This window comes from Rana temporaria, chromosome 13 (assembly GCF_905171775.1).
Source record: "Rana temporaria chromosome 13, aRanTem1.1, whole genome shotgun sequence".
Taxonomy (NCBI): domain Eukaryota; kingdom Metazoa; phylum Chordata; class Amphibia; order Anura; family Ranidae; genus Rana; species Rana temporaria.
The window spans coordinates 35,240,072-35,267,601 of record NC_053501.1 but is presented as its reverse complement, the minus strand read 5'-3'; the positions used below and the strand labels follow the sequence as shown (position 1 = coordinate 35,267,601).

At 45.8% G+C, this 27,530-nt stretch overlaps 1 protein-coding gene across 2 annotated transcripts in view; it reads right to left on the bottom strand.

Annotated features, from left to right (window-relative positions):
- Positions 1 to 26,633, bottom strand: part of SIX4 (SIX homeobox 4) — a 51,266-nt gene extending 24,633 nt beyond the window's left edge. Inside the window, exons 1-2 of one of the 2 annotated variants that reach the window (XM_040333688.1) lie at positions 25,686 to 26,633; positions 8,909 to 9,570 (exon numbers count right to left, since the gene is read on the bottom strand). In XM_040333688.1, coding sequence (XP_040189622.1) covers positions 8,909 to 9,570; positions 25,686 to 26,365 — 1,342 coding nt within the window. In that variant the 5' untranslated portion in view covers positions 26,366 to 26,633. The remainder of the gene's footprint in view (positions 1 to 8,908; positions 9,571 to 25,685) is intronic. The other variant, XM_040333689.1, reaches the window with a different exon arrangement.
- Between the last annotated feature and the right edge of the window lie 897 nt (positions 26,634 to 27,530).

Below are 27,530 nucleotides of genomic sequence, written 5' to 3'. Positions count from 1 at the left end.
GAGCTGGTAACTGACCAAATGTCCCCAAAAAAATGGGCATGCATTATTTTAGGCAACACAACACACCACATTTCATGGTAGTGCCTTACTGTGTGTTGTCATGCACTGTAACGAATGTGCACTGGAGCTGCCTTAAAATAAAGTTAAAAATTGAAAAAAAAAATATATATATATACACACACACACGAGTGACAATTAGAATTTGTATGACTCTCATAACCGCTTCTCCCTGGCTGTCAACATTTGTGCACATGCACAGCTCAGCGTACATTTATGGCACGCCTCTGTGCCAAGGTGATGCGATGTCATGGCCAATCAAGTGGCAAAGAGTCTGAACCCAGAAGGAAGACCAGGAGAAAATGGAAGCACCTCTGACTGATGGGAGCGCTGACATTGCTTCCAAGGCAAGTCTGACATAATGTGCCAATATGTTGTGCATAATGGCACATTATGGCTAAAAGCTCCTCGGGCATTAGTTTTTTTTTTTTTGTGAAGATTTAAATTCCAGGTCACCTTGCCTTGGGTGCTATTCAAAATGAATGGCGCCTTAACACAGTAAGGAACACAACATGCACACTGGACTGAAGTGGAAAAGTGTGTCTGGCCCTCAGTGAAGAGAATGTGCAGATTAACCAATTTAAGACCAGGCTTTTTTCCTGACATTTGTTGCTTACATGTAAAAATCTTTGTACCCCCAAAAACACACACACACACACACACACACACACATAATATTATATTATATATACACACACTATATATTTCTTTAGCAGAGACTCTACTGAATAAAAAATGGAGGTCGTTGCAATATTTAGGTCTTTCAAACGCAATTATTTTGAAAAAAAAAATAAAAATACACTTTAGAAACCAAAACACTGAATTTTTTTTTGTATAATGTGAAAGATGTTACACAGAGTAAATAGATACCGAATGCGTCATGCACGTTCCTGCAATAGCGACAAACTACAGTACTTAAAAATCTCCATAGGAGAGACTGTTGAGTTACAGAGGAGGGCTTGTGCTAAAATTATTGCTCTCGCTCTAATGATCATGACGATACCTCACGTTTGGTTTGAACACCGTTGCGGGTGCGACCAATGTATGCGCTCGCTTCTGCGTGTGAGCTCGGAGGCATGGGGCGCTTAAAAAAAAAAAAATCTGATCTTACTTTTTAGTTTTACACTGTCCCTTTAATTTTTTTTTTTTGATCACTTATTCCTATTATGTAAATGTAATGTAAACATCCCTTGTAATAGAAAAAAGCATGACTGGTCCTCTTTCTTCCCTTTATTGAGTGATCTGGGGTAAAAAATCTCAAATTTACCTTCTTTAAAAGCAAAAATAAAATAAAAATCTCTCTCTCTCTCTCTCTATATAAATTTTTAAAAGGCAAAAGTCCTTGAAATCTATACCTTATATAAATTACAGAGCTCACAATAGTGCAAAAAAATACCAGATATAAATCATTCAATGATTTATGGATGCAGCATTCCTGGATTGAATAAAGAATGATGAGCGCAAACTAAAAATCTAAAAGTGAATATAAAGACAGTCCATGCAGAAGTTTTGTCTATCACTGGCACACCAGATTGATTTATCCAAACTTTGATTTATATATTTGGACTTTTATTTTTGGATTTATTATCAGTTTTGGGTTATTTCACCAATTTTGAATTCACTGCATATCTTTATTGATTGTTATCAGTCCCCTATGGACTGTCTTTATATTCACTTTTAGATTATTTTTTTTCGCTCATCATTCTTTATTCAGACCTTTATTTGTTGTTAGCACATTTTAGATTTGAGCAGCATTTTGTTTTTCACTGGTCACTTTTAATTTTCACTGTTGGCTAGCGCTTTAGTCACCCACTTGTTTATTCCAGCATTCCTGGATTGAAATACATTTGTATACACGCCTATTGTAAGTACATCTTTTTTTTGTTTGTTTTTTGCGCAAGAAACTTTAATCATACAGAATTTCACTATTGGTTCACCCTTTTGTTCATTTTGGTGAACATCTCAACCTTGATTACCACACTGAGATCTCCTTTGGACCCAATTGAGTCATCATTCTAGGGCCGAAACAACTAATCGATTATGAAATTAATCGATTACAATTTTCATAATCGATTAATCGGCCAGTAACATAATTGGGTTAAAAAAAAAAAAATCAGCCCTTTATAGTACAAAAAAGCAAATGGCTACTGTAAATATTACTTTCACTGTCCCACGATAAAAAAATGAACCCCTTACAGTAGCGATTATTTGCTTTTATTTTTACTTATTTTTGTTTTTTTAACCCCATTATGTTACTAAACATCTCAGGCCTGGGTTCACACCTCTGTGTGTTCTTTGGTGCTTTTTGCAGAAACACACTACAGTTCATTTACATGTTTTCCTATGGGACACGTTCACATCCATGATTTTTTTTCAGCTGCTGCGTATTTGGAAAGGGCAAAGACTTTTTAACGCAAAACGGTGCCATTTTGTTTGTTTTTTTGGTTCAATATACTTCAATGGAGAAGCTACAGAAAAGCATGTAATGTGTTTTTGTGGCAATTTGTGTTTTTTAATCTGCCCAACAACAAATAACGCCAAAAAAAAAATGCAAATTTTCTTTTTTTTTAACCACTTAAGCCCCGGACCAAAATGCAGGTAAAGGACCAAGCCCCTTTTTGCGATTCGGCACTGCGTCGCTTTAACTGACAATTGCGCGGCCGTGCGACGTGGCTCCTAAACAAAATTGGCGTCCTTTTTTTTCCACAAATAGAGCTTTCTTTTGTTGGTAATTGATCACCTCTGCGGTTTTTATTTTTTGCGTTATAAACAAAAATAGGAGCGACAATTTTTTTTACTTTTTGCTATAATAAATATCCCCCAAAAATATATAAAAAAATAGTTTTTTTCCTCAGTTTAGGCCGATATGTATTCTTCTACATATTTTTTGGTAAAAAAAAATAAAAAAAAAAAACGCAATAAGCGTTTATCGGTTGGTTTGCGCAAAATTTGTAGCGTTTACAAAATAGGGGATAGTTTTATTGCAATTTTATAAAAAAAAAAATTTTACTACTAATGGCGGCGATCAGCATTTTTTTTCGTGACTGCGACATTATGGCGGACACTTCGGACAATTTTGACACATTTTTGGGACCATTGTCATTTTCACAGAAAAAAAATGCATTTAAAATGCATTGTTTATTGTGGAAATGACAGTTGCAGGCGCTGAAGGAGTTATGTTTCACCTAGTGTGTGTTTACAACTGTAGGGGGGTGTGGCTGTAGGAGTGACGTCTATAAAGGGGATGACACGATCGATGCAGCCGCCACAGTGAAGCACGGGGAACCCGTGTTTACACGCGGCTCTCCCCGTTCTTCAGCTCCGGGGACCGATCGCGGGACCCCAGCGGCGATCGTGTCCGTGGGTCCAGCGGTCCCGGTGCTTTGGGCCGGGTCGCGGGCGCGCGCAACCCACGGCTGGGTAGATATACAATACGTACGGGTACGTACATCTGCCCAGCCGTGCCATTCTGCTGACGTATATTTACAGGAGGCGGTCCTTAAGTGGTTAAGGCTATTATCCGATTAATCGAAACAATAAATCGGCCAACTAATCGATTATGAAAATGATCGTTAGTTGCAGCCCTACATCATTCCTTGCCAGATTCCAGCTCTTATGACCCCTAGACTGAAAAGCCAGGGGTCCATTACATCTGGTGAGTGGGGACACAGGAGGGGTGTGCGACACGCCACAGAGTGGAAGTTTGGAGCACTTTAAGATTAGAGAACGTTTAATGGAACATTTTTGCAAAAAATACAATTTTAAATTTTGCTTACATTTTGGATGATTTGCTAATTTTTGACTAGAGCACTCTTAATGGGACATTTCTGCAATACTCAATAACACAATTCCGTCGAGTTTTATATTGAATGATTTAGATCTGGTATTTTTTGCACTATTGTGAGCATTGGAATTTATTGATTTCAAGCGCTTGTGTACAGCAGCTACAATATATATATAATTTTTATAAAAAAAAAATATTTCTTTTGCATACTCGGATGAGTATTTACAATTTTTCACTATACCGTCTACCAATATCACTCACTGCTGCATTCCACTTATATATCCTCTTTGCGTTGCCCTAAACAAATACGAGTATTTAGCGCTTCTGGTGCGCAGGGTGTCGTTTTTACATTTCCATGTAGTTCAGCTTTAAACAGCTAAACTAAACCCATTCAATTAGGTCTCATGTATAGCTGTGATATATTTAGCTCTAAGCTGAACAGCTGCAAAATAAAGAGGCAAATGCAAAGCTTCACTACTGTTCCTAATGAGCACACGTGGCATTGAACGGGTACAGTTCATTAGTAGGATTAGAAATCTCCTCCATGGAATGAATGTTCTGCATACCTTCCAGAATTCACCTAAGGCCTGAGACTAGCACAGCCATCAAAAAAGGGGCACCAAGTAAGGGTTCCTAGCATGCACCCAGCAATCCCTGATGTTCAAGATATACAGGGCCTAAATTAGGTGCATGTGTCTTGTCACATTCCGCTCCCCATCACAGATTGCTCCGGAAGTGACGTTCCGTCGCCACCATCTTGCTACACCCCACACTCCTGGACAGTAATGATAGAGTGAGAAGGGGGCAAGCGGACATCTTGTTACACCAACCGGAGTTTTCGATTTCACAGTTATTTTCAACACAAAACGGAGCTTATACGCTTAAATACAGGATTTTGAAATCCGACGGACTGTTTATATGTTAAATGTGAAAATCAGAGCTGTTCTGTCACATTAGCAACCATGGAAGGTCAGCAGCTTTGCTGCTGCTTTTAAAATTTAACATGTAAACAGTCCGTCGGATTTCCAAATCCTGTATTTAAGCATATAAGCTCCATTGTGTTGAAAATAACTGTGAAACCAACTCTGGTGGGTGTAACAAGATGTCCGCTTGCCCCCTTCTCACTCTATCATTACTGTGCAGGACTGTGGGGTGTAGCAAGATGGCGGTGACGGAATGTCACTTCCGGAGCATTCTGTGATAGGGAGCAGAATGTGACACTACACAGGCATTAGTCAGTGTGACCATTCACAAAGTGTGCCATGGCTCGCGCCGGCGTCTGGACCCAAAGATGGCCGACGAACTGGTTCGGGAGAGGACAGCACTGGATCCCAGGAAAAGCAAGTGCTCCATTATTAAATATATATCGTATTTTCCGGAGTATAAGACGACTTTTTAACCCATGAAATTCTTCTTAAAAGTCGGGGGTCGTCTTATACGCCGGTAACCTAACATGCAGACTCTCAGTCAGACCGCGGCCGTCCATTTTTCAAAAGCCACGGCTCCTCCTCGTGCTGTTCCGTGATAGGCAGAACACTCAGCTTCCCAGCAGAGCCTCCGTTTAGTGTTCCGCCTATCACATAGGCCCTCTCGTCCTCGGTCTCGGGCAAGAGGACATCCGTGATAGGCGGAACACTGAACACAGTGTCTGCTGGGATGCTGAGTGTTCCGCCTATCACAGAACAGCACGAGGAGGCGCAGCTTTTGAAAAATGGACGGCCGCGGTCTGACAGATTCTGCATGTCAGGGATAAGGTAAGGGATCGTCGAGACATGCAATGGCACAGTGAGGTATGCAGTGACACAGTTAGGCATGTAATGGTGGCACAGTAAGGTGAGGCGAGGCATGACTAGTAGGAAGGATGTCGTCTTATACGGTGAGTATATCTCAAAACCAACATTTTAGCTGGAAAATTAGAAGGTCGTCTTATAGGCCGGCAAATACAGTGTGTGTGTGTGTGTGTGTGTGTGTGTGTGTGTGTATATATATATATATATATATATATATATTAAAAAAAATACACATACACACACATATACATACACACTTACAATTTTCAAAAGTATTGCTACGCCTGCCTTTACAGAAAATAACTTTAATGGCGTCTTAGTCTGAGGATTCATTGAGTTGACCCACCCTTTGCAGCTATAACATCTTAAACTCTTCTGGGAAGGCTGTCCACAAGGTTTATGAGTATCTATGGGAATGTTTGACCATTCTTCCAGAAACACATTTGTGAAGTCAGGCACTGATGTTGGGCAAGAAGGCCTAATTCGCAGTCTCCACTCTAATTCATGCCAAAGGCGTTTTATCGGGTTGAGATCAGGACTCTGTACAGGCCAGTCAAGTTCCTCAACCCCAAACTCGCTCATTCATGTCTTTATGGACCTTGCTTTGTACACTGGTCCAAATCATTATGTGGAAAGGAGATTAGGGTGTGGGGTTGCTTTTCAGGGGTTGACCTTGGCCCCTTAGTTCCAGTAAAGGGAACTCTTATGCCTCGTACACACGGCCGGATTTTCAGAGAAAAAAAGTCAGTAGGCTTTTTTTTTTTTTAGGAAAGTCCGGCTGTGTGTAGCCTCCATCTGACTTTTTTTTTTTTTTGGAAATCCGATGGCCCTTAGATAGAGAACCTGTTCTCTTTCTTTCCGGAGGACTCACGGCGGACTTTTTCATGGTCAAAAGTCCGGCCGTGGGTACGAGGCATTAAAGTAGTTGTAAACCCTTTTTTGCGACTTCTACCTATAAGTAAGCCTAGAATAAGGCTTGACTATAGGTAGTGGAAATATCTCCTAAACGTGCGCCATTTTGTAGTCCGGCGATAATGTAAACGGCGCATGCGCTGGGAAGAAACAAAACTCTGTGCCATTTCTTCCCTAGCTTGTGCCATTAATGGCTGTGCCCATGCGCATGTGCGGGAGTGATATCACACGGCTCCGGCGAATCAGAGCCGGAGTCTGCGGCCCAGAAGGAAGAGGGGCCGAAGATGGACGCAGCCTGCACAGGGGACAGCGCTGAATTCTTTTGAAGGCAAGTGTCACATAATGGGCTAGTATGCGATGCATACTAGCCCATTATGCTTTTAATTTTCAGGGAGCAAAAGAGGAAGAAAAACCCACCAGGGTTTCCTTCCCTTTAAGGCTCAGACATTTTGGACAATTTCATGCTCCCAACTTTGTGGGAACAGTTAGGGGACGGCCCCTTTCTGTTCCAACATGACTGCGCACCAGTGCACAAAGCAAGGTAAAGACATTTTTTCCTTCTTTATTATGATAAAAAAAAAAATTTGGTTTGGTAAATATATTTTTTTTATATTTATATAGCCTTCTTTCCAGCCAGCAGGTGGAGCTCTACTTTCTTTTCGACATCGTTAACCCAGTGACTTTTCAGCTGTGTTGAAAGAAGCTTGTTTACACAACTCAAGGAGTTATCACTGCAGTGATTCACTCATTACCAAGTGTCGAGTGTGCGGTTTCAGACAACTGAGCTGCAAAGCATTTTGCTCTGCTTTGGTGATTTTAGCCTACTCATAGTGCTTTAAGGATCCTTTGACATGTATTAAATATTTATTTGTAAAGCAAACTGTTCGAAAGGCACAAAAAAAAAAAAAAAAAAAAAAATACTTAAAGTGTAAGTCCACCCTAAAACTAAAATCCTTGCATCTACCCGATCTCCAACAGCAAAAGCTCTGCTAACAACTAGACTTACTATGGGGCTTCCGTTGTCTAAAGTGCCCTCTACAGTGAAAAGGTACGTATAATGATTGCTTCTTTACTTCGGTATAATTAAAACCAAAAAGTTTATATAAATGTGAACTATAAGATGTGTGAAAACCTTGTTTCAGATAGTTTTACAGCTGGTCATGTGATGCTTTTCTAATCCGTCAGTAAGTCTATGTGCTATAGGTGGGCGGCTATTTAGCTGTCACTTGATTGGAAAAAAAAAAAAAAAAAAGTGTCAAAACCGCCCCACGTGACACTCTGACATGACGTAGTGGGGTGGCTCCTGGATCGTAATTGACAGTGGAGATTGACTTATTGTACCTCCGTTTATCCTTGCTGAATATCCAATTATGTGGGCGGAGCTTCAGAGATTATGTATAACCTATCCAAATGTAAACATTATGTAAAACAAATGCTTGCCTTTATGTGTTTTGTTTCATATATTGTTATGCACACATGGAGCAGTTTTCAATGGATCTCTCATGTGCTCTTCCCACATATTAAGCAAGGATAAACAAAGCAAAGAGTCAACACTCTGCCATCAATCATGATCCTGGAGACATTGTGCATTATGTGTCACGTAGGGCAGCGCAATACGGAAATAAGGAATACCGGAGCACGAGCACACTGACTGGCAACACAGAGCGGTGACGATCGCGGGGCAATAACTTTGCCACTCATAATAGGGAGCTGGCAGAATCACCAGGCAATTGGAACCACAATAGGGCTTGTACAAAATAAAAATAAAAACACGCATTTTCAGATGTAATACTCTTACATCCCAAGCTAGAATTGAAAGTTTGTGTTCAATGTCACTTTAATAGGAGTTTTTTAAAGAAGAACTTATAGCTAAGTGGTTAGCACTCCTACCTAGCAGCACTAGGGTTGTTTGTTCAAATCCCAACCACAGCTCTACGTGCCTTGCGTTTGCATGTTCTGTGTGGGTTTCCACCCACACTCCAATAACATGCTGATAGACTTTGGTTCCTGTCTAAAGTGGTCTGAATATGTGTATGTATGAATGAGTTTGGGAAGTTAGATTGAAGGTTCAGAGGGCAGGGACTGATGCGAATGTGCAATATATGTATAAAACGTTGCAAAAATTGATGGCGCTATACAAGGACCTGCAATAATAATTCAAAATACATTGCTGCATGCTTACAGGCGCTTCTTTACCAATTTTAATAAGGAAAACTAGCCCATGTTGCACACATTACATTAGTTGCTGTTCTTCACCTTCCACTAAGACAAATAACGTAGTTTTTGGGCAAAAAGGGGAATACACCAATTATTTTTTATTGTACATTTCATAAATAAACACTGTGTTCTGACATAATGTACTGACCTTGTGAGACAGCGACAGAGGGCAGCTGGAGTGTGGAGAATCCAATACTTCCATTTAGTAACTGAGCATTTGTTCCTGAATTGGGTATTTGCACAATGCCATAGGGGTTTATCTGTATGGGAGTGGTGAATGTAACAACTGTTCCGCCATCTTGAGAGGTGATGGGATGGATGGCCTCAGTCTTAATTTCAGAGGGAGGTATTAACCCCGGGAAAGAGGGCTGCATGTTTGTAGTGTACGTTGAGGAGGAATCTGAGAGGCCAGTCTGTAGAACTTTGATATCCTCAGAGGAAGACACCAATAGATCAGAGTTCTGGACACCGTTGCTTACAATGGTGGGGCCCAGTTTTGATGGGTTCAGCGACAAAGTTTGTGAGTTTACATTGATACCATTAAGCAGCACTCCATTGGGTCCTTGGATAAATGAGCCCCCATTTAAGAAGACAGAGGAAGGATTGGAGGACAATAAGTTTCCATTCAACAGCACTCCAGGGGAGCTCAGTGAGATTTTATTACCAATTTGTTGCATGTACAGTGTGTCGGCATGAGAGGGAAGGTTCATGTTGGAAATCCCATCCGAACTGTTGGAGAGGGGATTTGGGGAGAGATCATCGTGACCTTTGCTCGATTCATCTTCAGTGCTGTGGTTCCCATCTGACTCACTGAAAATGCAACACAGAAACAAAACAGACATCATTAAAATGGATCCAAATGGAAATGTAGCAACCTGCCCATGCAAGACTATGCTCCCAGTCTTCTGTTATGTAAAAACAAACAAATGGTTCAGAATAGCCTTTTGTGTGGAAGCTAATGGACTCTTCAGCCTGTGTGAACTGGTAAGGAGCAAACATTACAGGGACAACAAGGGCCATTTGGCAAATCTCTGGTAATCAAGTGGCAGTATGTGCAATTAAATACCATTTGTCAAGAGGCCCAACACATAAGCTCAAAAAAAAAAAAAAAAATGGGTATGTTACAACATAAAAAACAAACTAAAAAAACAAACACATACATTTCCTGCAAATGTGATCATATAAGCAAGGGCAATAAAGTGATCAGATATGTGAGTGGCCCTAACTGTGCCTTAGGATTATATAGGTACCAAAACATAAAAAGCAGATCTTAACCCTCTTCATCCACTCCCCTCTTTTCATAAAACCATGCACACAATACCTGGTTCAATGCCACCTACTTATTCTCACCTAGGTAAAAATGACATATCCCCCACTGCTCGCAGACTCCTGTGATACTTGATATCACACATTTTAGGAGGCTTTAGGGCAATCTACCATATGAGCTGCGTCATTGGGGGGCCAGCTATTTTTAGTTTGGCTCACTGACCTCATCAGGGGGTTGGCTACAAGAACCAGCAGAGACAGCAGGCTCCTGATGATGTCATAAAACAAGATGGCTACACAGACCTAAGTGGCAGGTCACTACAGAACACCACTGATTTTAGGAAGCATGTTTGTCAAGAATTTCCCACCGAAAAAGGTAAGAGGATTAAATAAAAAATAAAAATAGGGGGTGAAGTGTCATTTTAAGACACAAGTTTTGATAAATAACTGTAGCAACCAATCAGGGCTCACTTTTAAATCAAACAAGCACTCTGCTTGCTAAAGGTGGTTAGCACTTCCACCTGGCAGCACTAGGGTCCTCCATTCAAATTCCAACCATGACACTACCTGCCTGGAGTTTACATGTTCTCCCTGTGCCTGCGTGTGTTCTACAAGTACCATAATAATAATAATAATAATAATAATAATAATTACTCCGGTTTCCTCCCACACTCCAAAGATATGCTGCTAGGTTAATTAGCCACAGTCTAATTGGCCCTAATATGTGCATGCAGGATTGTGAGTAAGGGACCTTAGGATTGTAAGCTGCTTGAGGGCAGGGACTGATGTGAGTAAATGATAGATAGATAAATAAATAATATATATCTGCGGAAATTGGTGGCACTATACAAGTACCTGTAATAAATAAATAAATAAATAAATAAAACACAATTTCACCATGAATAGTTCTGACTGCAATGCTCTATGAGCAACACATTAAAACTACCGTATAAGACAACCTTTTATACTAAAATATGCCTCAAAAATCAGGGGTCATCTTACACACCGGATGCAGAATCTGTCAGACTGTGGGCATCCATTGTTCAAAAGCCGCGCCTCCTCCCCATGCTGTTCCGTGATAGGCGGAACACTCAGTTTCCCAGCAGAGCCTGTGTTCCGCCTATCACGGACGTCGTCTCGTCCTCAGTCTCAGACAAGACGTCTGCGATAGTGGCAGCTTTTTAACAATGGACGCCTGCAGTCCGACTTACTCTGCCAGGGATAAGGTATGGAGGATCGTCGAAGTGAGACATGCAATGGCACAGTGAGGGGGAGGGGGGGTTGGAGGGTGTCGTCTTATATGGGGAGTATATCCCAAAACCAACATTTACGCCGGCAAACACGGTAGCATATTTAATTGTTTTCATTCAATTTCAAAGCATAGTTCTATAGGAATGATTGGAAGAAGACATTATAAATACCATTTACAACCTTTAGGATTCACCTTTAAATCCCAACTCTACCCTTTGCATTTGGTTTGGGATAAAGCAGGGAAGGGCTTATCATGCAAAGGGTAGAGTTGGGATTTAAAGGTGAATCCTAAAGGTTGTAAACGGTATTTATAATGTCTTCCTCCAATCATTCCTATAGAACTATGCTTTGAAACTGGATAAAAACTATTAAATATGCTACCGTATTTGCCAGCGTAAATGTTGGTTTTGGGATATACTCACCGTATAAGACGACACCCTCCAAGGGTTTATCATGGCCTAAAGTGCTGACAAGGATACAATTAACTCAAAAAAGTTGGAGTATAAATTTCTTTCCAACTCCTGTAAAAGTGAACCTATGATTTTAGAACAGTATGTGTCAGGACAGGAAGTGATAGGGAATCTCCCCAATAGGGACAATTTTTCATGGGCGGCAGAGTCACAATCTGACAATATTTTTATTGTTCCGGGTGTCTTCCTGTCTTAGTGACCACAACAGATCCTATATTTACTATACAGAGACAGGAAGCAAGTTAAAATCTCCCCCATGCTGCCACTGCCAAAACCAAAGCAAAATAGAACCGCATTATGTAAATCAGTTTGTGGGACTACATATTTTAAAAAAAAAATTATATATATAAAAAAAAATTTTTTTCCCTTGTGTAAACTTTGAAATTAGACATATAATAGGGGCTGGCCACTTTTATTCATTAAACATACAAGCCATACTCGCACTTCGGGGGTTACCTTACTTCACAGGAAGTCTGATTGGATTTGTTTGAAAACAATGGATTGTGTAGTCTCCAATTATAACCCCCACAATGCTCCCGATAGAGAAAACAAGATCTTTGCCTAGGCTTTAGGTTACAAATGAGCTTGAAACAGGTTTTGTTTTGTATTTTAAATTATTCACAAGAGACATACTTTAATCAAAATAATAATGCGATTTAGTAATGCTGCCGTGTGTCAAAATGATTCAAACTTGAAACTGATGAGAAGTTATCACTCGAGACCCGATGTGCGTGCCCGGTGGCCACGATGTCTGCCAGGCACCCGCGATTGCCCGCAATTACGGCAGGAACATGGATCCGTGTGTGTGTAAACACACAGATCCACGTTCTGTCAGCGGTGAGGAGACCGCCGTGTGTTCCCAGTACAGAGGAACACACATCGGTCTTCTCCCCTTTTTAGTCCCCTCCCCCTACAGTTAGAATCACTCACTAGGGAACGTATTAACCCCTTCCCCACCCCCTAGTGTTAACCCCTTCCCTGCCAGTCAGGTTTATACAGTAATCCGTGCAGTTTTATAGCACTAATCACTGTATGAATGTGAATGGTCCCAAAAACGTGTCAAAAGTGTCCGTCTCAATGTAATGGTCACAGATAGCTGCCATTACTTAAAAAAAAAAAAAAAAAAAGTATAAATTTATCCCTAGCCGCCCGGGAAGCCCAAGACGTCATACGACATCCACCCGGAGGGAGGGAGGGAGGGATCCCGCCCACGTCATTTCACAATGACTCGGTAGGGAAGTGGTTATTCACCGCTGGGATTTTAATTTTTTGCTAAAAAAAAAAAAAAAAAAAAAAATGGAAAAAAAAAATGTTTCGGAGTTTGTTATAAAATGTTGAAACAGGTAATTTTTCTCCTTCATTGATATGCATTGATGGGGTGGCACTGAGGCACAGATAAGGCTTCACTGATGGGCACTACTGTAGAGGCATTGATTGGTGGCACTGTGGGCACTGATAGGCAGCACTGGCAGGTGGTACAGGTGGGCACAAATGAGCTGGCAGCAGCTCTCCTTGATCGGAACCGATGTCCACTGATCGTTTTTATTTTTTCTCACGCTTTTAGCACGAGAAGAAAAAAAATGCCTGTTACTGGCTCTGTTAACATCACATGATCAGCTGTCATTGGCAGACAGCTGATCACATGGCAAGGGGGTCGCATCAACCCCTTACTCCGATCTGTGATCCAGCGAGTCTCAGACTTGCTGATCACAGAGCGCGCTGCACGCGCCCTGCAAGGGGTATGCAGGCCGCTCGAGCACGGGAGGACGTCTATAGACTCCCTCCAAGCAAAGTAGGCCCACGCTGTAGCCGTCATTCGATCTGAAGAAGTTAAGTCGCGCATATATGAATGGTCATCATTGGAAAACAACTTGTCATGCTCCTTTGATGTCCAAAGTTGCATGACAAGTTACACAAGTGTGAATGGAGCCTGAGAGAGTGAAGTTCCACTTTAAAAACATTGAAGTCTGATAATCTCCTTTTACCTACTTATTCAAAGTTAAAACCGCTTTACATAAAAGGCAATGTATATTTAGAAAACCTTTAAATAAATATTAACCAAACTCATAAACCATAAGAGTTTGGTTACCTGAGTGGATTATGTATCCCCCGTTATCAATAAGCTGATCTCCCATTCCCAGAAAACGTTTTTTTTCTTTGTGTAATTATCCGGAGACTGCTGGAGTAAGAAGCACAAGTTTCTGCCTTAACTGGACACTTCCTGAGTTGACAGGCCTACAATTTACGAAAGGCCTGGAGCCTCGAGGCTGGAATGTCCCCAAGGTGTGAATGTGTGGGGGAGCGAGAGGAGCTTCAGTGAGGTGGGGGAGGAAAGACGTGAACCAGGAAGCAGTAGTTTAGACAACCCAAGAATGTTACCTGTCTGCGTTTGCCCATTCATCAAACAGCCCTCCCCCCACAAGCTCTGATCTAACAGTAGACTCATTGCTCTTTGCAAGGCAAAAAAAAAAAAGGGGGGGGGGGCAAATAGAAGCCAAATTCTTTTTGCAAAACTGTAAAGGTTTCAGGAGATTCTATTGAGTGTAGCCATTTCCAATATGCAGCCTTGTCATAACGCAGAGAGCTGCGCATTTAAAAGCTTATGAATATTTTACAAGCTGTAAAGGTTTAATCCATAACAAATATGTCTGCATGCGTAGGCATGCGAGGACCCAAATAGGAAGTGACTGGACCAATACAGCCAGCCCAACCCCCACCCATCCTTTCTGGACTCAATACTTGCTCCCCTTCCCTTCACCTTTCTAAACAAAAGTAAAGAAGCAATAAGACAAGCGGATCTATACTAGAGGTGACTGGAGACATATTGGTGCATGTGCAAAACACTTATATCCGAGATAGCTTTTTTTTTTTTTGCACCAATATTCAAATTTTCAGGACAAGCTTTGGGGTGGCTGTATTCGTTTTCTTTGTTTTTTTTTCTTTCTACTTTTCACCTGGTGATCCAGCAAGTCATTTTGTTGTTTTTCAACTTTACCTATCTGGGCTAGCTCACAAGCTGAGGAAATACTACTTGCTGAAAGTAAAAGCCTTTTCCTGGGTCTTATTAACTAGCGTTGCACCAGAGTGGATAGCTAAAACCAATACCTTTGCAGTGCGATTTGAGCAGCTTCCCGTACTGAACCCAGGCTGAAGTCACTATGACAAGCACATGCGATTCCGACATTCCTGTCCAAATCACAAATTCTTGCAGTGCGATTTGAGCCCATTCATTTTGTAACGCAATGGAAATAGCCTCTGCCAAGCGCCTGAAAACAGACTCATTCCGGTGAGATTTTGTGCGCTTGCGGGATGGAAAAAAAGTTGGGACGGAAAGTCCTGCAAGCAGCATCTTTGGGGCAGGTCGGGTGTGCTGTATACAGCGCTCTCATAAAACCCTTGACCATTGGAATGAATGGGCAGCGCTTTCAAAGCGCCTTAAAAGCAAAACTGGAGTTTTTAACCCCTTCTTTGGGGTTAAAGGTGCCTCGCTAGCAGGTGAAAAGTGCTGCTAATACGAGCGATGCTTTAGCGACCAACGCGACCCCAGTGTGAAAGGGGTCTAACTGGTAATTGCGCGATCATGCAATGCTGTACTAAATAAAAATATATATACTGCGCTTCCCCAAAATTTCTATAGTGGGCAGCCAACACAACAAAGGATAATTCTAACAAATAAAAATGAATAAAAGTGCAGCGCCTGTAAGGAACTCGCAATGATGGGAGTTCTAAATAGTGAACAAAACGTGAAAAAAACAATTCCACAATTTACAAAGTGACTGGAAACCACTGATATAGATATATATATAAAAATATATAATATACATGCTGGCACCTGGATATTGTTTTATTTATGGACATTTATATTATATATATCTCCATATCAGTGGTTTACAGTCACTTTAAAAATGTGTGGAATTTATTTTTCACGTTGCTTTGTTCACCATTTCGAATTCTCACCATTGTAAGTCACTTTGTCAATTATGGAATTGTTTTTTTCACGTTTTGTTCACTATTTAGAACTCTCATCATTGCGAGTTCCTTACAAATGCTGTACCAAAACTACATTTATATTCAGAGCTTTCTTTTGGTGATATTTGAGCGCCACTGGGTTTATTTTTTTTAGATCTAAAAGAAAAAAAGACAGTCTTGAAAAAACCCACTATTTTTTACTTTCTGCTACAAAACAAAATTGTATTTTTTATTTTGGTCAAAATGTATTCTGCTACATGCCTTTGATATAAAAATAAAAAAAGAAATCCCAATAAGTACATGTTGATTGGTTTGCATGAAAACGATGGTATATACACACTGGTATTTTTATACTACTAATGACTTATAACGGGACTGTGATAGTGCGGCCGGCAATCTAAAATGAACTGCCCCTGACATCACCAGTGACAGTAATACAGTGATCAGTGCCAATACTATACATGGTCACTGTACTAACAACAGCGGCTGGGAAGGGGTTACCATCTAAGTCCCGTACACACTGGCCAAATATCAGAAGACATCGGCCAGTGCAAAAAAAAAAAACTGACATTTGGCCCGTGTGTATGCCACCCCATTTGGCCGTCTTCTGTCAGACATGCATGCTGGCCGAATCCAGATTAGCACTCTCAGCCAATGAGGGCCGCCCCCCTGTCAGAACAAAACAGCTCAGCAAGGGAGATTTCTGTACTAACATCGCATAGCTAGTATAGCAGTTTGCTAGCTTGAAAGCAAAAAAAAATTTAAAAAATCTTACTGTGTACCAGGCTTTTCAACGTGTGACTCTTTACTACAGATTTTTTTTTCTCTTTGTACAAAGCCCTGTGCTGCCTGGGGCTTTGGGGCAAATGCAGCCCACTGCAAGATTTTCTTCCAGACCTCTGATGTAAAAAGGGACTTGAACTGGGTCTCTAATGTAAAAGGAGACGCCAGTTAGCTGACATTTAATTGAATTTATTTTGCTTTGTTTTAATTGTTTTTCATATTTTTCAAAAATTAAGCTAAAAAAAATAAAGATATAATAATAAAAAAATCTATTAATTAAAAATGTGATAATATAGGACTCTTGCGCACGATAATCCTGTTTTAGCATCTACCTTTTTAGACATAATTTCGGGCACTTTTTTGGACATATTTACGTCCATGTTCACGTATATGCATTCGCGCAAATTTGTTCTTGTACTGCACAATATGCAAATGGACATTTGCGCACATTTGTGTGCACATGAGGCGTAAATTACTGACCAAAGGGTTGGCGGTAAATGACGCAGAAGCCTGTGCATTGTGCCCATGACGCACTAATCGCGGCTGCAAAGGTTTGCCGGTTTCAATCCAAATATGCAATACATGCAAATGTTTTATTTTATCTTTAGAGGAAGAGAAAAATACAGTGTGCAAAGCTCATTAAGCCATAGCAACCTATTAGAATTCTCTCATTGCACCATTTCTGTCTAATGATGGATAAAATCTTTATGGCTAATGGTTGCTGCATATCCCCGCTCTTCGCATTTCCTTAATGAATGAGCCTCCAAAAGGCATTCATTGTGCCAAGAGTCTCGTGAAGATAAATATGATCATAAACCACGATTACCTATACGTCAGACTCATCCCTTAGCCCTTTGTACACACGCCAGCAGTGCTTCACAGCAAGCAGTATACATACTCCGCCTTTCGAGAAAAAAAAAAATGCCTGTGGGCAAGTGCTCTTTATGAAGCTCAGTAAATGGGTGGTGATAAGAGGAAAAGAGAGAGAAGAGCGGGGATGGGCCTAGCCTTCCGCTGGAGGAACCTGTCACCTCCACCTGGCAGGCCAAACCAGTCAGAAACCTGTAGAGATAAATGATTTTCTGCCTGAAGACAACTACCAACCCCCTGCAAAGCCTCGAAATCCCTGAGCAATGCGGCCCTGGACCTTGCACCCAGACACAATGAAAGAGCCGCTAATCTACAAGAAGAGTTACTTTAGATGGTATCTGCCATAGGCACCTGTGTGATAAGGCTCCGGTGAAAGCAGCCATTCCCCGATCCATACGACACATACACTTGCTCTGAATCAAGAAGCTAAAACACCAATCTGGAACTAGCATGTAGTCCACAGCTGCTTACATCAGAGCTTAATCACACAGGTGCTGTATAGTTCAGGAAAACAGTTGATACGGCCTGTTCTACATGACAGAGTATTTGCTGAGCTTTGTTGAAGCTTTTAAAGTACCATTGAGCTCCACCAGGCCATGATTGCACAATCTTACAACCAGGACTGCTACAAAATGCTACTTGTGTAACTCCCTCTATAAGCCCCTTTCACACAGGTGTCCTCGTGGAGCGGAACCCATTTGCTCAGCGTGGGATCTCGCCGCTGAGCATGGCGGGTGACAGATCCGTGTCTGACACGTACACAGTCCTGCTCTGTTCTATGGGGCGATCAGATAGAAATGGACCGCCTGTCCATTTCCATCAAATGCCAGACGGATGGGGGAATAGAACCTCCAATCTGTCTGTTTTTGGCGGACAGGATCGGATGGCGGCGATTGTCAGCGGACAGGATCGGATGGCGGCAATTGTCAGCGGACACCCCGCTCCATAGAAGAGAATGGAGGGTCAGATCAGGTCCACCTGAAAAACTGATAGGACTGCCTGCGTGAAAGGGGCCTTCGTAGACATTTGTTCCATCTGTTTAGCAGTCATTTGTTACACCTAGGAATGTATTCTCTAATGACGCTCGCATCACAACTGAGCTACCAAGAAGCTCCTATGTAGCTCTAGGGTCTAACAGCTCCAGGTTCTAGGAGACTACACAATTACATTGTAATGTATATATGGTCAGTTTATTAAACAAAGAAAAAAAAGTTTGAAACTTTCTGGACTTCAGACATGAACATCAAAGTACCATTCCTGCGGGACTGGCAGCTGAGAGAACAAACTCACATCTGTTCCAACACTCTCCTCTGCCATCTTAGATCCCAGCAAACCCCCCACCGCCTGCTGGAGGGGACGGCCTGATCCATCCAAACAGAAAATCTGACACTTTTCACAGCTAAAGTGCTCTATTCTTCATCTTCAGCAATGCAATACAAACATCACAAATCCAGCAAAAAATATTTGTTATATATTTGCCCACCAGGTGAACTTACTGGATGACATGGGATTGCCCTCACTACATCTTGTGATGCCCATGTCACACACCCCAGAATGCAGCATTTTAGAGTGGTTCTTACCTTAAAGCGGGAGTTCACCCAATTATGTTTTTTTTTCTCTTTTCCCCTTAGATTCCTGCTCGTTGTGTCTAGGGGAATCGGCTATTTGTATTAAAATATGAGCTGTACTTACCGTTTTCGAGATGCATCTTCTCCGTCGCTTCCGGGTATGGGTCTTCGGGAGCGGGCGTTCCTTCTTGATTGACAGTCTTCCGAGAGGCTTTCCGACGGTCGCATCCATCGCGTCACTAGTAGCCGAAAGAAGCCGAACGTCGGTGCGGCTCTATACTGCGCCTGCGCACCGACGTTCGGCTTCTTTCAGAAAATCGTGACGCGATGGATGCGACCGTCGGAAGCCTCTCGGAAGACTGTCAATCAAAATAGGAACGCCCAGTCCTGCAGCCCATACCCGGAAGCGGCGGAGAAGATGCATCTCGTAAACGGTAAGTACAGCTCATATTTGAAAACAACTAGCCGATTCCCCTAGACAAAACGAGCATGAAGCTAAGGGGAAAAAGTGTTATGTACGGGTGAACCTCCGCTTTAAAGTGGTAGTAAAGGCACAATTTTTATTTTTTTTATCTTCATGCATTCTAGGCTTGAAGTTAAAAAATAAATAAAAACTGCAGTGCCCCCTCCGTCGAACCAGTTAGAAAGTGCAGCGAGCTTTGCACATGCGCAATAGGGAACTGGCTTTAATAATAAGAACGCAGCTTGAATACATCCCCTGCATTACACATTAAAGCTTTCTGCCCCTCCCCCTTTCCTGTGTTATCATAGGGAAACCATTAGGTAGAGGGAATTTAGTTGTACCTAGGTAGGTTGAACTATAGCCAAAGTCTTCACCAAAACAGGAATATAAAACCTTCCAATGACGATATTTATTCTGGTGACAACTGTTTAAGAGAGGCTCTTGCCCACTTCCTATTGTGTCAGAAGGACAGGAAGGGAAGGGAATTATTTAACTATTGTCTACATCATTCAAAAGAAAAATGTTGGCTTTAGATACATTTAAAAAGTATTTAAAACCTTGTGGACTTCAGACATGTACATCAAGTACCATTCCTGCAGGACTGGCAGCTGAGAGAACAAACTCACATCTGTTCTAACACTCTCCTCTGCCATCTCAGATCCCAGCAAATCCCAACCCCCCCCCCCCACCGCCTGCTGGAGGGGACGGCCTGATCCATCCAAACAGAAAATCTGTCACTCTTCTCACCTAAAGTGCCTTATTCTTCAGCAATACAAACATCATGCAGAGAAGGGAGGCTGGACTGTGGTCAGTGGGAGGAATTATCCCCCATCATTGGTGTCAATGGAGAAAAGGTGCCACATCACAGATGTCAATAGGCAGAATATTGGAATTTGTATAGTGCCCCATCATTGGTGCCAGTGGGAGGAATAGTGCCCCAATATAGGAGCCAGTGGGAGGAATAGTGCCCCAATATAGGAGCCAGTGGGAGGAATAGTGCCCCAATAATCGGGGTTAGGGCAAAGGAGCAGTGCCCCCCCCCATATGCGGGTAAGCGATAGGAATCGAGCCCCATCATTGGTGTCAGTGAGAGGAATAGTATAGTGTGAAACGCGTCAGCTGAGCTGTCCTGGTTGCTGTGCTTATTCCTGATTTTACTAATAAAGGCTATGGGTGCCGCTGTCCAGAAACCTTATTTCCCAGTCTGGGAGGAAGAGAGGCCCGTCAGTGGTGTCAGTGGGAGGAAGAGAGGCCCGTCAGTGGTGTCAGTGGGAGGAAGAGAGGCCCGTCAGTGGTGTCAGTGGGAGGAAGAGAGGCCCGTCAGTGGGAGGAAGAGAGGCCCGTCAGTGGTGTCAGTGGGAGGAAGAGAGGCCCGTCAGTGGTGTCAGTGGGAGGAAGAGAGGCCCGTCATTGGTGTCAGTGGGAGGAAGAGAGGCCCGTCATTGGTGTCAGTGGGAGGAAGAGAGGCCCGTCATTGGTGTCAGTGGGAGGAAGAGAGGCCCGTCATTGGTGTCAGTGGGAGGAAGAGAGGCCCGTCATTGGTGTCAGTGGGAGGAAGAGAGGCCCGTCATTGGTGTCAGTGGGAGGAAGAGAGGCCCGTCATTGGTGTCAGTGGGAGGAAGAGAGGCCCGTCATTGGTGTCAGTGGGAGGAAGAGAGGCCCGTCATTGGTGTCAGTGGGAGGAAGAGAGGCCCGTCATTGGGAGGAAGAGAGGCCCCGTCATTGGTGTCAGTGGGGGGGAAGAGAGGCCCCGTCATTGGTGTCAGTGGGAGGAAGAGAGGCCCGTCATTGGTGTCAGTGGGAGGAAGAGAGGCCCGTCATTGGTGTCAGTGGGAGGAAGAGAGGCCCCGTCATTGGTGTCAGTGGGAGGAAGAGAGGCCCCGTCATTGGTGTCAGTGGGCGGAAGAGAGGCCCCGTCATTGGTGTCAGTGGGAGGAAGAGAGGCCCCGTCATTGGTGTCAGTGGGAGGAAGAGAGGCCCCGTCATTGGTGTCAGTGGGAGGAAGAGAGGCCCCGTCATTGGTGTCAGTGGGGGGGAAGAGAGGCCCCGTCATTGGTGTCAGTGGGAGGAAGAGAGGCCCGTCATTGGTGTCAGTGGGAGGAAGAGAGGCCCCGTCATTGGTGTCAGTGGGAGGAAGAGAGGCCCCGTCATTGGTGTCAGTGGGAGGAAGAGAGGCCCCGTCATTGGTGTCAGTGGGAGGAAGAGAGGCCCCGTCATTGGTGTCAGTGGGAGGAAGAGAGGCCCCGTCATTGGTGTCAGTGGGGGGGAAGAGAGGCCCCGTCATTGGTGTCAGTGGGAGGAAGAGAGGCCCGTCATTGGTGTCAGTGGGAGGAAGAGAGGCCCGTCATTGGTGTCAGTGGGAGGAAGAGAGGCTCCGTCATTGGTGTCAGTGGGGGGGAAGAGAGGCCCCGTCATTGGTGTCAGTGGGAGGAAGAGAGGCCCGTCATTGGTGTCAGTGGGAGGAAGAGAGGCCCCGTCATTGGTGTCAGTGGGAGGAAGAGAGGCCCTGTCATTGGTGTCAGTGGGAGGAAGAGAGGCCCCGTCATTGGTGTCAGTGGGAGGAAGAGAGGCCCCGTCATTGGTGTCAGTGGGAGGAAGAGAGGCCTGTCAGTGGATTGGTGCCTTATCATCAGTGCCAGTGGGAGGCATAGTGCCCCATCACTGATTTTTAGCAGAGGTAAGTGTGCCCTGAGGGCCAGTTAAAACAAAAGGGCCACATCATTTACCCAAAGAAAGTACTCATAAATCCAATCCAAGAGTCAAACATCCAACCAAAATCTAGTGTGACTGGCAGGAAGAGGCACACAGTGGAGCAGACCCCCCCCCCCCCCCCCCCCGACACACAGAGGGGAGCAGAGCCCCCCCCCCCCCCCCCCCCGACACACACAGGGGAGCAGAGCCCCCCCCCCCCCCCGACACACACAGGGGAGCAGAGCCCCCCCCCCCCCGACACACACAGGGGAGCAGAGGGCCCCCCCGACACACAGGGGAGCAGAGCCCCCCCCCCACACAGGAGTTCTTCATCTCTAACATTACAATGAAATGTGAGCCCAGCCAGGCCAGAATCAGGTTTCATAACACAGGCAGCCTCTCCTCGCCATGCTTCTCCTCCAGGATCCCAGTCAATGATTGACTCTGTCACCATCACACCCCATGTCTGCACACCGGCTTCATCTACGGGAGAGGCCATGTTGTAGCACAATGGAGGAGAGGAGTACAGGAGGGAAGAAAGTATTGGGGGGGGGGGTGTACAGAGGGAAGGGGATATGAAGGAGTACGGGGGAGCAGAGGGGTAAAGGGGAGGAGAGAAGTGTGGAAGGAAGAGGAGTATGGAGGAGACCAGGGGAGTATAGGAAGAGGGGGGTGATAGGTGCCTGGAGGAGTAGAGAAAAGAAAGAGTATGCCATGGAGTAGAGAAGAGTGCCAGGTAGCTCACCTTGGAGTACAGGAGGAGGAGAGGAGTACAGCAGAGTGCAGGGAATGGAGAGAAGTACTATGGACTAAAGAGGAGTCTGGGATAGCTCACCTCTTGGAGTGCAGGAGGAGGAGAGGAGTACAGCAGAGTGCAGGGAAAGGAGTATGTAGGAGTGCACGGGAAGCACAGGGGGAGGTGAGGAGTACTATGTGTCCAGGAAAGGTAGCTCACCTCTTGGAGTGAAGGAGAGGAGTAGTGTGGAGTGGAGAGGAGTAGTACTATAGCTCACCTCTTGGGGGGGGGGGGGTATAGAATCAAAGCTCACCTCTTGGAGTGAGGTGGAAGGAGAGGAGTAGTATAGAGTGGAGTATTGGGGGGGGGGGGGGGGGAGTATAGAGTGGAGTATTGTGGGGGGGGGGGGGGGGAGTATAGAGTGGAGTATTGTGTGGGGGGGGGGGGAGTATAGAGTGGAGTATTGTGGGGGGGGGGGGGAGTATAGAGTGGAGTATTGGGGGGGGGGGAGTATAGAGTGGAGTATTGGGGGGGGGGAGTATAGAGTGGAGTATTGGGGGGGGGGAGTATAGAGTGGAGTATTGGGGGGGGGAGTATAGAGTGGAGTATTGGGGGGGGGGGGAGTATAGAGTGGAGTATTGGGGGGGGGGGGAGTATAGAGTGGAGTATTGGGGGGGGGGGGGAGTATAGAGTGGAGTATTGGGGGGGGGGGAGTATAGAGTGGAGTATTGGGGGGGGAGTATAGAGTGGAGTATTGTGGGGGGGGGGGGGGGAGTATAGAGTGGAGTATTGGGGGGGGGGGAGTATAGAGTGGAGTATGGGGGGGGGGGGGGAGTATAGAGTGGAGTATTGGGGGGGGGGGGAGTATAGAGTGGAGTATGGGGGGGGGGGGAGTATAGAGTGGAGTATTGGGGGGGGGAGTATAGAGTGGAGTATTGGGGGGGGGGGGGGGGGAGTATAGAGTGGAGTATTGGGGGGGGAGTATAGAGTGGAGTATTGTGGGGGGGGGGGGGGGAGTATAGAGTGGAGTATTGTGGGGGGGGAGTATAGAGTGGAGTATTGGGGGGGGGGGGAGTATAGAGTGGAGTATTGGGGGGGAGTATAGAGTGGAGTATGGGGGGGGGAGTATAGAGTGGAGTATTGGGGGGGGGAGTATAGAGTGGAGTATTGGGGGGGGGGGGAGTATAGAGTGGAGTATGGGGGGGGGGAGTATAGAGTGGAGTATGGGGGGGGGGGAGTATAGAGTGGAGTATGGGGGGGGGGAGTATAGAGTGGAGTATTGGGGGGGGGGAGTATAGAGTGGAGTATTGGGGGGGGGGGGTATAGAGTGGAGTATTGGGGGGGGGGGGGAGTATAGAGTGGAGTATTGGGGGGGGGGAGTATAGAGTGGAGTATTGGGGGGGGGGGGAGTATAGAGTGGAGTATTGGGGGGGGGGAGTATAGAGTGGAGTATTGGGGGGGGGGGGAGTATAGAGTGGAGTATTGGGGGGGGGGAGTATAGAGTGGAGTATTGGGGGGGGGGGGGAGTATAGAGTGGAGTATTGGGGGGGGGAGTATAGAGTGGAGTATTGGGGGGGGGGAGTATAGAGTGGAGTATTGGGGGGGGGGGAGTATAGAGTGGAGTATTGGGGGGGGGTATAGAGTGGAGTATTGGGGGGGGGGTATAGAGTGGAGTATTGGTGGGGGGGTACTAGGTTGCTCACCTCTTGGAGTGAGGTGGAAGGAGAGTAGTATGGAGTGGAGATGAGTATTGGGGGAGGGAGAGAAGTATAGAACGATATCTCACCTTTTGGAGTGCGCCTCGGAGGGGTTGCTCACCTCTTGGAGTGAGGTGGAAGGAGAGGAGTATGGAGAGGAGTATTGGGGGGGGGGGGGGAGTACTAGGTTGCTCACCTCTTGGAGTGAGGTAGAAGAGGAGTAGTATGGAGTGGAGAGGAGTATTGTGGGGTGGAGAGGAGTATAGAATGATATCTCACCTCTTGGAGTGCGCCTCGGAGGGGTTGCTCACCTCTTGGAGTGAGGTGGAAGGAGAGGGGTATAGAGTGGAGATGGGTATTGGGAGGGGGAGAGGAGTATAGAACCATATCTCACCTCTTGGAGTGAGGGAGAGGAGTGTGGAGAGGAGTATGGAGTGGAGAGGAGTATAGAGCGATATCTCACCTCTTGGAGTGAGGGAGAGGAGTATGGAGTGGAGAGGAGTATGGAGTGGAGAGGAGTATAGAGCGATATCTCACCTCTTGGAGTGAGGTAGAAGAGGAGTAGTATGGAGAGGAGTATTTGGGGAGGGGGAGAGGAGTATAGTATATCTCACCTCTTGGAGTGCGCCTCGGAGGGGTTGCTCACCTCTTGGAGTGAGGTGGAAGGAGAGGAGTAGTATGGAGAGGAGAGAGGAGTAGTGTGGAGTGGAGAGGAGTATTGGGGGGGGGAGAGGAGTATTGGGGGGGTGGAGAGGAGTATTGGGGGGGGGGAGAGGAGTATTGGGGGGGTGGAGAGGAGTATTGGGGGGGGGAGAGGAGTATAGTATATCTCACCTCTTGGAGTGCGCCTCGGAGGGGTTGCTCACCTCTTGGAGTGAGGTGGAAGGAGAGGAGTAGTATGGAGAGGAGAGAGGAGTATTGGGGGGGGGGAGAGGAGTATTGGGGGGGTGGAGAGGAGTATTGGGGGTGGAGAGGAGTATAGTATATCTCACCTCTTGGAGTGCGCCTCGGAGGGGTTGCTCACCTCGGAGTGAGGTGGAAGGAGAGGGGTAGTATGGAGAGGAGAGAGGAGTAGTGTGGAGAGGAGTATAGAGTGGAGAGGAGTATTGGGGGGTGGAGAGGAGTATTGGGGGGGATGGAGAGGAGTATAGTATATCTCACCTCTTGGAGTGCGCCTCGGAGGGGTTGCGGTCGCGCTGCCTCCGGTTCTTGAACCAATTGCTGACCTGTGTGAGGGAGAGTCCGGTGATCTTGGCGAGGTTCCTCTTGGCGGCGGGGGATGGGTAGCGGTTGTGTTTGTAGAGCTCTTTGAGGGCGTTGCGGGACTTCTCCTTGAAGCAGTAGACGGTCTCCTCTCCGTCCCATATAGTACGGGGAAGGGGGAACTTCCTGCGGAGCCGGTACTTGTCCACCGCCCCCAGAGGTCTGCCCCGGGCCCGCTCCGCCTCGTTGTAGCGCGCCTTGTACCAGAGGTCCTGGAGGGCGGCGTGGTTGGTGGCCTCGAAGTTGTGGCTCTCTAGGACGGAGAAGAGCTCCTGGTAGCGGCCCTGATGGAAGGCCACCAGAGCCCGGGCTTTCAGGATGCTCTCGTTGCCACGTAGCAGCTCGCTCTGGGGAAGAGACCACAAGAACCGGGCCAGCCTGTCCAGGTCGCCGCCTTGTTGGAGAGCCTCGCACACACAGGCGACGTGCTCCGGGGAGAAGGCCAGAGTGTACGGCGGGGACACCTCACCCTTCACCGCCTCGTCCTCGTCCTCCTCTGTCCCGGGATCCATGGAGAACACCGTGCCGTCCAGCACATCCTCCTGCTTGATCTCTATCCCGTTGGAAGGGGAAGACATTTTCTCCCCTCACCCCCCTTCTGTTAGGAAAAAAAAAAAGTCCTCCCCTCCGTCCGATCAGGTTTCCATCGGCCACGCAGCGATCATTAGGAGTTCCTCTCTTGTGTGTGTGTGTGTGTTTTTTTTTTTTTCTCCCCCTGTAAGTGTAAACGGAGAACAACGTGACTTCTCCACTACAGGAAAACTCTGCCAGCAACGTCCCGGCCCCGGAGCTGGGAGCACCATTGGGGGACTGGGGGCGGGGCCTGCGCGCGGCAAGACCGGACGTTGTCCTGGCAACCGTCACTCAAACTACACCCCCCTGCTAACCCCTCCTCCTTCCCTCCCAGCGCCACCTATCCCGCACACTGCGCGCACACCTCTACCTGCCTGGACTACTCAGAACGTTTCCCTCACACTGCGCGCACACCTCTACCTGCTCAGAACGTTTCCCTCACACACAGCACTCGTCACAGCTATTCCCACTGTCCCGCACTACCACAGGAGCAGGCTGGGGCTCCTCTGCACTACGGAGCACTGGGGGGTCCAATCCGCATCAGGACACATCTGCATAGCTCACAACTGAACTATGCATTGGAGCGATGTCCCTCTTTCCTCTCCATTTGTCCCTCTGTCCTCCTCATTTGTCCTTCTTTCCTCCTCATTTGTCCCTCTGTCCTCCTCATTTGTCCCTCTGTCCTCCTCATTTGTCCCTCTGTCCTCCCCATTTGTCCCTCTTTCCTCCTCATTTGTCCCTCTTTCCTCTCCATTTGTCCCTCTGTCCTCCCCATTTGTCCCTCTGTCCTCCTCATTTGTCCCTCTGTCCTCCTCATTTGTCCCTCTGTCCTCCCCATTTGTCCCTCTGTCCTCCTCATTTGTGCCTCTGTCCTCCTCATTTGTCCCTCTGTCCTCCTCATTTGTGCCTCTGTCCTCCTCATTTGTCCCTCTGTCCTCCTCATTTGTCCCTCTGTCCTCTCCATTTGTCCCTCTTTCCTCTCCATTTGTCCCTCTGTCCTCCTCATTTGTCCCTCTGTCCTCCTCATTTGTGCCTCTGTCCTCCTCATTTGTCCCTCTGTCCTCCTCATTTGTCCCTCTGTCCTCCTCATTTGTCCTTCTTTCCTCCTCATTTGTCCCTCTGTCCTCCTCATTTGTCCCTCTGTCCTCCTCATTTGTCCCTCTGTCCTCC